Genomic DNA, 13,415 nt, shown 5'->3' on the forward strand with positions numbered 1-13,415 from the left:
ATGCGATTATGTGGGTCAGGCAGCCTTTGGAGCCAGCTTAGGTCACGTTTTGGTCAAGGTCAGGTCAAGGTCAGGTCAAGGTCAGGTCAAGGTCAGGTCAAATTAGGTCAAATTTCAAAGTTGGTATTTTTGCATAAAATTGGTATCGAATCGATGCAGCTCGTCACGGGGAGTTCAATGGTGGTCTTTGTTTTGCCGTTCGATGTCTAGAATCGCTAAAAATTGAGTTCAAAAATTTGACGTCATGATTTTTGAACAGTTTTTTTCGCTATAACTTGGCCAAAAAACGAGATATCGATCTGAAATTTGGTATGTATATAGAAGAGCGCTGGGACTATCACATATATTCCGTTTTTTCGAAATTCGGAAAAATTTTGGATTTTTTCAAAGTTTTTCTAAAAAAATCAATTTTTTGAATTTTTTTCCAAAAAATTTGAAAATCCGAGATAGCAGTTTTGTAGCGCCGCTTTTTGTCTACTAGACCATATAAAGAACTTTGAAATTGCTTGATAAGTGTAGATTTGGTGAGCGTTTCAAGATTGCATGTTTTTTGCTCATTTTTGCTCGAACATGACCTCAGTTTGACCTCAATAACTCTTGACCTAAGGTGACCTAAGACTTGAAATTTGGTGTGAAGGTGTCAAATTGATGCCCAGGAAGGTACTGAAAATTTGGCGGCGCTGCGCGCCGCCGTTTTCTTGCTATTCAGGAAAAACCACAGGGGGGCCAAAATGGCCCCCCCCCCAACGGGGCGAGGGTGCAACGCCAAATATCCCATTGAAAAGGCATCCCGATGAATGTTCACAGATCAAGACAGCGTCCTTACTTTCAGGCTGGCATGTATCCAAGAATACTGATTATTAAAAGTGGCGTAGGTTTCGGAACTCGATACGCGGTTAAACTCCGAATTAACACGCCAAGAAGAGAAGATCACACAGTGCCCACCTGCGCTCGTGTAGCGGCCACCCCGCAGCACCTGCGCTGGTATAGCGGCCACACCATCTCTGGTAATTTACCACGCCCCCTCTGAATTGCTCCAACTGTTCCTACAAGACCCGCGCCTGCAGCACGGGGAGGGAAGGAGAGCGTCGGCCCCAACACACCCGCAGCACTGGCTCCATCCCACGGGCCCCGCACAGCCGGACAGGGTAGTTGGGCCAGCACGCGCCCGCAGCACTGGCTCCATCTGGCTCCATCCCCACGGGCCCCGGTACCGCCGGGCAGGGGTAGGGTAGTTAGGCCAGCACTGGCTCCATCTGGCTCCATGCCCACGGGCCCCGGTACCGACGGGCAGGGGAGGGCCAGTTTAGGAGAGCACGCACCCACTGTGGTTGTCCTGGTCCTTGTCGGTGTCATTCTCGTTGACCTCTTTGACCGGCGGCAGATCGCCCTCGGCCTTCTCAGCTGCCGCCGCCTTCTTCTGCGAACCACGGCAGATCGTCAGAGGCAGCACAACGCAGACACACAGTGAGTCAGGAAATGCGAAATATCACCTCCGTACTTTTACTGATAAGACAAGGAGGTTGAATGCTCGAAATGGCCAATCTCCAACAGCAAGTGTGCGTGCAGTCATGCCCCTCAACTCGAACAGAGTGATGAGCTGCGGGGTGTAGCTCTTACCGCGTCGGCGGCCCGGTCGCCCAGCCGGCTGACGTCGAACGCGGCGAACGTGACCGGCGTCCAGAGCGGCGACGGCGCCGGCATGCCGAACTCCTCGGGCGCCACCAGGCCGTACGTGTTGTCGCGCAGCTCCAGCGGCGGCGCGTCGTACGGCACCTTCTGGTGGTAGCTGAAGGCGCAGCGCACGCCCGTCAGCCACGCAGATGGCACTGACACCAGAGACAGTGGGGATGGAAAGCGCAACGCCCACCCGGCAGCCACCGGGCGGCGCTGGGATAGTTTCGGGAAAATATTGTTAAAGATAGGACAGCATCTTATGGCGAGATCAGTAACTTGTACGTGTATCACAGGAAAGTCCCGACATTTGGTACCTACTCATATGAAGCCGTTCTCCCGCTCGGTACCTACTCACATGAAGCCGTTCTCCCGCTCGGTACCTACTCACATGAAGCCGTTCTCCCGCTCGGTACCTACTCACATGAAGCCGTTCTCCCGCTCGACACCTACTCACATGAAGCCGTTCTCCCGCTCGGTACCTTCTCACATGAAGCCGTTCTCCCGCTCGGTACCTACTCACATGAAGCCGTTCTCCCGCTCGGTACCTACTCACATGAAGCCGTTCTCCCGCTCGGTACCTACTCACATGAAGCCGTTCTCCCGCTCGGTACCTACTCACCTGAAGCCGTTCTCCCGCTCGGTACCTACTCACATGAAGCCGTTCTCCCGCTCGGTACCTACTCACATGAGGCCGTTCTCCCGCTCGGTACCTACTCACATGAAGCCGTTCTCCCGCTCGGTACCCACTCACATGAAGCCGTTCTCCCGCTCGGTACCCACTCACATGAAGCCGTTCTCCCGCTCGGTACCTACTCACATGAAGCCGTTCTCCCGCTCGGTACCTACTCACATGAAGCCGTTCTCCCGCTCGGTACCTACTCACATGAAGCCGTTCTCCCGCTCGGTACCTACTCACATGAAGCCGTTCTCCCGCTCGGTACCTACTCACATGAGGCCGTTCTCCCGCTCGGTACCTACTCACATGAGGCCGTTCTCCCGCTCGGTACCTACTCACATGAAGCCGTTCTCCCGCTCGGTACCTACTCACATGAAGCCGTTCTCCCACTCGGTACCTTCTCACATGAAGCCGTTCTTCCGCTCGGTACCTACTCACATGAAGCCGTTCTCCCGCTCGGTACCTACTCACATGAAGCCGTTCTCCCGCTCGGTACCTACTCACATGAAGCCGTTCTTCCGCTCGGTACCTACTCACATGAAGCCGTTCTCCCGCTCGGTACCTACTCACATGAAGCCGTTCTCCCGCTCGGTACCTACTCACATGAAGCCGTTCTCCCGCTCGGTACCTACTCACATGAAGCCGTTCTCCCACTCGGTACCTACTCACATGAAGCCGTTCTCCCGCTCGGTACCTACTCACATGAAGCCGTTCTCCCACTCGGTACCTACTCACATGAAGCCGTTCTCCCGCTCGGTACCTACTCACATGAAGCCGTTCTCCCACTCGGTACCTACTCACATGAAGCCGTTCTCCCGCTCGGTACCTACTCACATGAAGCCGTTCTCCCACTCGGTACCTACTCACATGAAGCCGTTCTCCCACTCGGTACCTACTCACATGAAGCCGTTCTCCCGCTCGGTACCTACTCACATGAAGCCGTTCTCCCGCTCGGTACCTACTCACATGAGGCCGTTCTCCCGCTCGGTACCTACTCACATGAGGCCGTTCTCCCGCTCGGTACATACCCACATGAAGCCGTTCTCCCGCTCGGTACCTACTCACATGAAGTCGTTCTCCCGCTCGGTACCTACTCACATGAAGCCGTTCTCCCGCTCGCACTTCTCCAGCGTCCGGTTGAGGACGGGGCCGAGTTTCCTGAAGAAGAGCAGCCGCTCGGGCTTCACCTTTGCGCCCACTCCCTTGGCGGTGGCGTACTGTTTACACAGCTCCTCGGCCTCGCCGTAAACTGAAAACGCCGCGCCGAGCAGACCGGTCAGGTAACGTACAGCGGCAGGACAGCCGCTCGGACCCGCGGGGCGGGAACTCGCGCGGGGAAGATAACGCACAGTTTATAAAGGCAGGTCAAGTGAATGTGGACAAACGCATTCGATGACTACTGCACGATCGATGTAGAGACGCTCACATTTCTTGCTCTCCTGCAGACAGCGAATGGCCTCTCCACATTTGTCCTCTGCCAGCAGGTTTTCGCCCAGATAGTTGTACGCCTGTCGGTGAAATGGAAACACCAGTCAATAACTAAGGCATTTGTGATCCTGATCTCGGATCCGTCGGGATCATAGATCCCGTTCTTAATTTATCGAGAGATCCGTAGGGATCATGGATCCGAGTCTAATATTTTTGCTTGAGATCCAGTGAGATCATAGATCATTTATTTTTGTCAACACAGAAATCCAAAAACTGACTCGTTGCAATTACTCACAAGCGTTCTTATTTAGTGACTTATGTGATAGCACATCATAAGCCATAGTTTTATGACACTTACTGACATAAAAACACTTGAAAACTTAGTTTCAAATGTTGTGCATGGTGAGATCCACTCAGATCATAGATCTATGTTCTTGGTTTATCATCAGATCCTGTGAGATCATAGATCGAGGATATTTTTTTCACGCCGAATCCGGTGGGTTCATAGATCCGCACCTGCAGTTTGCTTCGAGATCCACTGAGATCATAGGTCCATCACGCTGATCCATGCACATGTCTGGTATGGATCATTCTGGTACAGCGTGAATGTGTCCATAGAGATTCACGAACGTTTACTAAGATATTCAACACTATGACGAAGAATTAACTTATTTGGAAGGGAAGACCTCTTAGGATTCCTGTAGCCAGTGTTTGGGAGAGGCTCCTGTATTCGGCGTTAAGGGACTCCTTTATCTGTGTAAGGAGACTCAGATGAGCAGTGTGTGTGGTGTACCAGTCTGGAGGCCTGGCGAGGGGCACTCACATAGGCGGTGTAGACGGCCGCCTTGAGCTGCAGGTACTTGCTCCAGCGCTCCACCTTGCTGGGGTCCAGCGAGCGCAGGGCGTCGGCTGCCGTGGTGAACATCTTGGACGTCTCGTGGGCCAGCGCCGAGCACAGGCCCGCAGAGTGTTTCAGCTCGATGGCGCGAGCCATCGTCACTGCGCGGGAGTAACGAGGGGTCAGCGACCACCGGGCCGGGGGGGATGGGGGCGTCCTGGTCACCGGGCCGGGGGGACGTCCTGGTCACTGGGCCGGGGGGGGGATGGGGGACGTCCCGGTCACCGGGCCGTGGTGGGACGGATTGCTGGTCGGGACAATACTGACAAACAGGACAGTGCATTGGCTCGGTGACGTCACTCACACTCACTCTCCTGCGCCTCGGCGGTGCACTGGGTCGGTGGGTGACGTCACACCCACCCTCGGCAATGCATTGTTTGGCTCGGTGACGTCACACTCACCCTCCTGCGCCTCGGCGGTGCACTGGTTGATGGTGGCGGTGATGACACGCGTGTCGCAGTCGCCCTCCTTCAGCGGTTCGTCCTGCAGCTGACCTGACATAAGGCGACATCACACACACACAAAAACGGTCAGAACCGCACCCGAGTACAGAGCCCAATACATCACTACGACCAGCGTTAGCGACACTACCGTATACGATGCATCGCCAAACTGACCATCGCTTCCTTATCCCATACGACATAAATGCCACTAATTTTGCTGACGTTCAAGAGTAAAAGCCCCAATGGATCAGGTTCTTAGTTGGAGCCGGACGCCGCGGCCGGTGCGCAGGTTTCGCTGCGCCGACGGCCCGCCATCTGACGGCTCACCGATGTAGCGGTCGTGGACGGCCTTCACGAGTCCGGCGGCGCGCCGCAGGCTGCCGTGGACCTCCTTGGCATCCTCCATGGTGATCCTGGCACGGGCGTCCACAGGTCAGACCGGAGCCGAGCTCAGACCGGCGGGTGACAGGCAGCGGTGGTTTCATTTCATTTCATTGGCCTATACTGTGAGCATTCCGTAAGTACAGTACTACCCACCCCGGCGGGATGGAGCTTCTTACGATACGCCCCACCAGTTTCTCACCCTTCCTTTCCAGCGATCCTGGCAGCGCGCTTCATGTACCAGAGTGCCACGTTTTGACACATGCTGACGACTTCGAACACCGCATCCTGGCGAGCCCTGCCGCGCACATCGGCACAACGAACTCAGACATCGGCAGCCAGTGGCAGCATTGGTTACTGGTTAGTCAGGGCGAAGTCAAAGACCGTACATGGTCCATCACAGGGCGATACAGGATTGTTAAGGGCCATACAGGGCCGTCCAACAAAGGGCGGTATGGTTCGTCACGGGGCGGTATGGTTCGTGACAGGGCGGTATGGTTCGTGACAGGGCGGTATGGTTCGTGACAGGGCGGTATGGTTCGTGACAGGGCGGTATGGTTCGTGACAGGGCGGTATGGTTCGTGACATGGCGGTATGGTTCGTGACAGGGCGGTATGGTTCGTGACAGGGCGGTATGGTTCGTGACAGGGCGGTGTGGTTCGTGACAGGGCGGTATGGTTCGTGACATGGCGGTATGGTTCGTGACAGGGCGGTATGGTTCGTGACAGGGCGGTATGGTTCGTGACAGGGCGGTGTGGTTCGTGACAGGGCGGTATGGTTCGTGACAGGGCGGCACGGGGTCCATGCAGAGTGACGAACGGTCCGTCCGAGTGCAGTATGTCATGGGGCAGCAGTCCACCGCAGGACGAGACACAATCCGTCACTGGGCGGAACAGGGCTCTGATAACAGGCCTGCGTGACCTCTGTCCCGGCGGTCCCTCGGCCTGCCCGGTGCCCACTCACTCGGGGGTGTTGCCGAGCAGCGTGTGCGTCCAGCGGAATCGGAGCACGTGCCGCAGTTTGCTCTCCTGTCCCGGCTCGTCGGGTGCCTGCAGGAAGGCCGTGAAGAGCGCCAGGTAGGCGGTGAGCGCCGACTCCAGCTCCACCGAGCCGTGGCCGGCATCTGGCAGCAGCTCCAGCAGCCGCTGGCGCGCCTGGCGCAGCTCGCTGGAAGGTGCGGGGTCAGGAGTGACAGAGCGATGCAATGTGCAATGCCCACATAAAATCTGCACCATGCTCACAACAAAAAGTCTGCAGCAATGATGTAGCCTGCAACAAGACAAGACCTCTTTAAAATTGACATACCTACTGAACTCTTGCCTTTCCATATCTTCCTAGAAATAAATAAGCTGCATTATTTCTAAAGAAAAAGGATATCAGACCTAGGCAGCCATGATAGAAACTCAAATCACAAAAAACTGCCCTGCCAGACTGCAAATGATGACAGCAGAGTCAACAAGCAGCACCAGCCAGGGTGACAACTCTGCACCAGCCTACACCAAGTGACCAACCAAGCTGGAAATCCATTCCAGCTAACAGCAAACAACACTTATAAATTTTACTAAGCAACTGGGAACTTTTCATTTCGGTGATGGAAAACTGCAATGTAATATATATTAAACCGCGAGTAGGTAGAACAAATCTTTTAAAAGTCTAGCTGATAAGCGAGACGTTTAAACCAAAGCAGTTGAAGCCAGCAAAGCAGTTTAACACAGTGCCGATGGCAGGCTTGGAATGAATCACTATCAGATATGAAATCAGGAGGTCAAAACACATTGTATAGTGTGCATTTCATAATCAGATTGCCACTCCGACCTAATATATAGGTACTCATAATGCAGGCTTGTGCCACTTCAATCCAAGGAAAATCCACATTATATCTGACCACATCACTGCAGTCCGATTTAAATTCAGACTGTGATAAAACGAATTCAATTTTATTTTATGTCATTGCCAAGTACTATATTCGGTACTCTCTTAGCAGACGTCACCCCAATTGCCAGATCTAATGGCCAGTTGAAAAATCTAGAGACTTTTTGAAAAGTCTCTAAATGGGCAAGAAAATCACCCTAGGGGTCAATTAGGGGGCGGGGAACACGAATTTGACACTTATTTTGGCCTAACTCCCCTCCTTCATCCCTTAATCCTCCCTTAAAGGACGGGGGGCGTCAAAAGTGCCTCAAGGATTCGTCTGATCGCCAAAATAAGGGTCGCAATCGATTCCTCGCGTCAATATGTGGCCGCAGCCTCACGTTCCAGATGTGTGCAGCGTATCCCTTATCCCTTAATCGTCCCTTAAAGGACGGGGCACGTTTAAAGTGCCTGAAGGGTTCGTCTGATCGCCAAAATAAGGATAGCAATCGATTCCTCAGGTCAATATCTAGCCGTGGCCTCACGTTCGAGATGTGTGCAGACTGCAGCGTATTCCTTATTCCTTAATCGTCCCTTAAAGGTCGGGGCGCGTTAAAAGTGCCTGAAGGGTTCGTCTGATCGCCCCCTCCCTACGGGGCGCGATTTAAGGGGCATTTAAGGGGTAAGGGACCGGTGCCAAACATCTGGACTGGAACCCAAAACTGCGGCTAGATATCGACCCAAGGAATCGATTGCGACCATTATTTTGGCGATCAGACGAAGACTTGAGCCACTTTTGACGCGCCCCTTCCTTTTAGGGGCGGTTAAGGGGTAAGGGACCGGTGCCACACATCTGAAACCCAAAACTGCGGCTATATATCAACCCGAGGAATCGATTACGACCATTATTTTGGCGATCAGACGACGCCTCGAGGCACTTTTGACGCGCCCCGTCCTTTAAGGGACGATTAAGGAATAAGGAATACGCTGCAGTCTGCACACATCTCGAACGTGAGGCCACGGCTAGATATTGACCTGAGGAATCGATTGCTATCCTTATTTTGGCGATCAGACGAACCCTTCAGGCACTTTTAACGTGCCCCGTCCTTTAAGGGACGATTAAGGGATAAGGGATACGCTGCACACATCTGGAACGTGAGGCTGCGGCCACATATTGACGCGAGGAATCGATTGCGACCCTTATTTTGGCGATCAGACGAATCCTTGAGGCACTTTTGACGCCCCCCGTCCTTTAAGGGAGGATTAAGGGATGAAGGAGGGGAGTTAGGCCAAAATAAGTGTCAAATTCGTGTTCCCCGCCCCCTAATTGACCCCTAGGGTGATTTTCTTGCCCATTTAGAGACTTTTCAAAAAGTCTCTAGATTTTTCAACTGGCCATTAGATCTGGCAATTGGGGTGACGTCTGCTAAGAGAGTACCCTATATTCAACTTACCTGCAAATTTTCAGTGCTTGAGGCTCTGATGCAAACAGTTTCAAATCGAAATTCACATGACCAGTTGCCTTCAAACCTCCTCTATGAAACCATTGAGACATGGCTTATAACTGGCTCACTGTATTTAACAAATACCAGTAAGTTCACGCCAGATAGGCAATGGTCTCAAACACTGAAACCATTCAATAACTCAAAACTTCGGAATGAATGGGAATGAATGGTAATGAATCATCATTCGCAAAGTTCGACGGATTTGCTACTGCAAGTTTTGTACTTTGTGCGCCAGTTTGCGAATCAAAAGTATTTTGGCTGCTCATTAATCTGCTCCTCCCTGCAGCCAGAGAAGCCCAAAGAAAGGAAACAAAGATTTTTGCATTACAAAATATTTTTTAATGCTTCATGACTGTCCATTTATAGTTCAGTTTGAAGAAACTTGAATTTTTCCAATTAATTTGTCAAATGTCACGCAAGCACTTTGACTCAGTGCTGATTTTAGTTTTGTCAGCAGCAGCTAGAAATATGACCTTGAGCAGGAGCAGCATCGCAGCAAGGGACATGAACAGCCTTTGAACGGTCTAAACAACTGCCAAGAATAAATAGTCGTTCCGAAACCGTTTAAAGTAAAGCAGCTTTAAGATAGGTGGCTTTTGAAAGATTTTCTGTTCTGGGTTGCGCCTATTATTTGAGATTTGAGTTTGAGATTTGATGCTCCAACCACCTTCTTCTACACTTAGCACTGTTAAATTGGATTTTTATTTCTTAGCCCCACAACAATTGTTTAAAGGAAATAGTTCACTTTTTAACATGGGTTTTGAACTGGAATAGCAGTTCCGTAGCTTGGGCTGAGACGAGCATAAATCAGGAGCTTTTACAGCCCAACGATCACCCTAGGCAAAGATATTCTATTTCTCGTCCCGAAAAAGGTGTCTTGCGTTGAGGATGTGTGCCTTGCATATATTTCCATCCAGTATGAAAAGAGCATGGGTCCCGAAAATTCTTCAGAAACTAGAGAAATTATCTACGAGAACTCTAGAGAAATTATCGTACTGATCAATTAGGACATTCAGGGGAACATTATCAGATCGAGCAGATCGCCCAAATGCCGGTGGCTGCGATAATTTCTCTGTTTCTGAAGAATTTTCGGGACCCATGCTCTTTTCATACTGGATCGCGTGTGCCTTACAGAAACTGAAAAGTTCTTCCTATATCAAAATATAGAAAAAAAATCTTTTGTTATAAAAAGGTTTTATCTTCTTTGCTGATTATTTTGAACATAAAAAATAATAAATCGTTGCAAAAAAAAAATAATTTCGTGAAAGTGAACTATTTCCTTTAAAAGCTTGCTAAAATTCATTTTACGCGTAGGTACGACGGAGTAATTCTGCAAGCAGCAAGCACTGTGCTTTCTTTATGTTGCTCCACCCGGGTATATCTGGGGTCGTAGGTCAGCCACTGGCTTCACTCTTCAGATTCCAGACGGCCTCTCATGCCACGGGCCAACCGGCCAATGTTGAGGTCACGACGATGAGGTCGTCGCAGAGAAGAGGTGCGCGAAGGTAAACATTTTTTGAACCAGATTCGAACGAGATTGGACTGGACATTTCTATAACCAGCCGGACCCGGTCGAAGTAAGAATCGGAACCAGGTAGACCCGTTGATCCCTTAAGTCAATATGAATAGGTACAACCTATGTAGGTACCTACCTACCTACAATCATTAGGAAGTATCAAGTAAAACAGACTTTTTCATATGGGATCAGGTGCTTATGAGCTGCAATGCGCAAAAAAAAAAACACAACATGAGCAAAAGCTGGTTTTCCTTTCACCTATACCTACTTCATAAGTAGTGAGTAAGAAGAATGGTTCACGGTATGACCCGGTTGGACCCGTCAAATAAAACAAAATCAGATACCGGTCTGGACCCATATAAGTCCAGACCAATTCAATAGCCCGGTTCCTCGGGTCCACATTAAACATTTTGCCACCTCAATCGCAGAGCCACAGAATCGCAGACCGCAGAGTCCAAGAAAATGTTGTCGACCATCCTCCGGCGCAGGCCTGCGCAGCTCGGACCCGATAGCCCCTGTTTTGTGTCAATTTCCCTCCTCACTGCAGACGACACACGAGTCCGAGCTGCTTGGTGCCGTACCACCGGCCTGATCCGGGGCAGAGCTGCATGGGAAGGCGGCCGATGTGGCGGAGGCACTGCGTGCTACTCCCCTGTGACCGGTCCACAGCTGGTGCACGTTTGTCGCCTCACTTTTGCCCACGGGGGAGACCGAGCACTTCATCCGGTCCCCAGAACCCGGCTCAAACAGCGAGAGGCCTGAGGTGAAAAGCCCGACTCAAACAGGGTGAGTCCTGGCCAAACACCCGACTCAACCAGCTGGCGAGCCTAAGTGAGTCATCGTGGTACAGTACCCACCGAATCAGCCGTAGTGCAGTGCAGTACCACTCAGGCGTATTACCTAAATACTGTGCGCGAGTATACCAGCCCGCAGCATTGTACAAGCTGTGGCTCAGTATTTTACCAGCCGGGTGCAGTAGTTTACCAGCCTTGGTGCGGTACCGTACCAATCGTATCGCAATACCGTACCAGCCGTGGTGCAGTAGGTACCTACTGCACCAGCCGTGGTGCGGTACCGTACCGGTCGTATCGCAATACCGTACCAGCCGTGGTGCGATACTGCACCAGCCGTAGTGCGGTACCGTACCAGTCGTATCGCAATACCGTACCAGTCGCGGCCGGATGGAGACAGCCGCCTCGAGACTGGACGCTGGACCTGGCGGGGCGCTGTCTAGTGCCTAATGACTCTGTCACCGCGGCTGAATGGCGACACATCTGCCTGGGTGAACAGGGGAGTAGGCGCTGCCCACGCCTCGCGGATGCAATCGAGCGAACGCTCCGGACGAGGCCTGTGCGGCCGGACAGCTGAGACCGAGGGGCAGTCGTATCAAGGCATAAGGCATTGACATACATCCTCCAACAAATGTGGCCCGTCCCTCCCATCATCGTCGCGGCAACGAAACGTCATCATGACTTTAACGCTCAAGGTGTGCAGTGTTAAAGGTAGACTGCCACCTTTTTTTCACAAAACGGTTTTCACTAGAGCTGAGCCACCTACCGGGTGTCCCAAAAGTAAGGTCATGATTTAAAACTTAAATATCTCGAGAGGTAAGAGTCCGAATCACTTCCAATTTTAACACGTGCAAGGTACATCCATAAAATTATTTTCTTGCATGCTTAAACCATTTTTGATCATAACTACACCGAGCAGTAGGCATAAAACTGAGAAGGTCGAAATTCAACTCTTAGAGAGGGTCCGTCATTAAAACAAAGGGTAAATACCGCCCAGTTTTCGGCCCTAAGCAGACCCTATCAGCTCGCCCTATCTCTGAACTCATGCATAGTTTCGCCTCAACCGGTAAAACGTCAGAAAAAAGGTATAATGTACGCACAGGGCATGTATACTTATCCACCTGTGCTTCGAGGTCCTGAGGACGACAGCGGGAATCGGGTGACAATAAATCAAGAGAGGTGGCCGAGAGTCCTCCCAGTGGTTCTTCCGCTCGTCGCAACGCAGCTGTGCCGACACCATCAGCCAGCAGTGGTTTCAGCAGGATGGAGACTATGCTTGCACCGTCCTGAAGATCATGTATTGTCTCCGAGAGTGGATGTGAGATCCCGTAATTTTCAGTCAGGGCAACGCCATTGAATGGCCTCCGCGGTCACCTGACGTTACACCTTCATATTTTTATTCTCTGGATACACAACGGAAAGATTGTCTTTTAGGACAACCCAACGAGCCGGGAAGAACTAAAGGATGATCCCTTCGAGCAAACATAGGCGGCATCTCACCAGAGAATCGCTCCAGAATAGTGGAGGAAGTCAAACGTAGTCTATTCATGCACGCGGCCCGAAATGGTAGCCATGTAGAAAAGCAGCAAATGTGGGGCTACGAGCCAATGTATTGACTCATATGTATGTCAGAATAAAATTTTTATAAAATGCTCTTTCATATGATGTCCTATTTATATCTATCCATCGCGTATTTTTGGCAGTGTGGCCAAAACAAATGATGACCTTACTTTTGGGACACCCGGTATGTCCCAGACTGAAGTCGGTTTTCCGAAATTCGAACCCGTTTGCGAGAAATCGGAGACCAAAGTTCAGTTTGATGCCATTTTTTTAGTCCAAGAAAACCGACATCTCTACTGTTTATCGATAACTTTGAAACATGAATTTTCTTATCTTTTGGTAAATATATGTCAAAACTTTGATTGTTTCGAGATCAGAGAAGAATTTTGGAGTATCAAAATAAAAGTTAAACTTATATATTCAGTAGTTCATTTTTTCCAAAAAAGTGTGGGAAATGGGGTTTAACATGGGCCAGACCCATTCCAAATGAGCTATGATTTTTTAAATGTTTTACGAACTTAAATGCAAAATAAATTAAACATGGCCAATTTCTTATGAAATCATATATTAGTAAATCATAAAATACCTTACTTTTTCAAATAAAATGTAATAATCTTATGACCTTGAATTCTAGTGATGTGTAAACATTGTCGCTAGACATTAACCGATTGATAATTGTATGATAATCG

At 50.7% G+C, this 13,415-nt stretch overlaps 1 protein-coding gene across 1 annotated transcript; it reads right to left on the reverse strand.

Annotated features, from left to right (window-relative positions):
• Nucleotides 1-758: 758 nt before the first annotated feature.
• LOC122378178 (BRO1 domain-containing protein BROX-like) lies at nt 759-10,985 on the reverse strand. The gene is made up of 11 exons (XM_043358934.1): nt 10,918-10,985; nt 7,334-7,354; nt 6,467-6,670; nt 5,706-5,801; nt 5,450-5,535; nt 5,081-5,173; nt 4,605-4,780; nt 3,780-3,861; nt 3,452-3,602; nt 1,621-1,789; nt 759-1,420 (listed from the first exon to the last, which is right to left on the reverse strand). Exons 1-11 carry the CDS (start codon nt 10,983-10,985, stop codon nt 1,307-1,309), a joined length of 1,260 nt encoding a protein of 419 aa, XP_043214869.1. The 3' UTR covers nt 759-1,306.
• Nucleotides 10,986-13,415: the final 2,430 nt, after the last annotated feature.

The sequence above is a fragment of the Amphibalanus amphitrite genome, unplaced genomic scaffold (genome assembly GCF_019059575.1).
Source record: "Amphibalanus amphitrite isolate SeventyFive unplaced genomic scaffold, NRLGWU_Aamphi_draft 000056F_arrow, whole genome shotgun sequence".
In the NCBI taxonomy this organism is placed as follows: domain Eukaryota; kingdom Metazoa; phylum Arthropoda; class Thecostraca; order Balanomorpha; family Balanidae; genus Amphibalanus; species Amphibalanus amphitrite.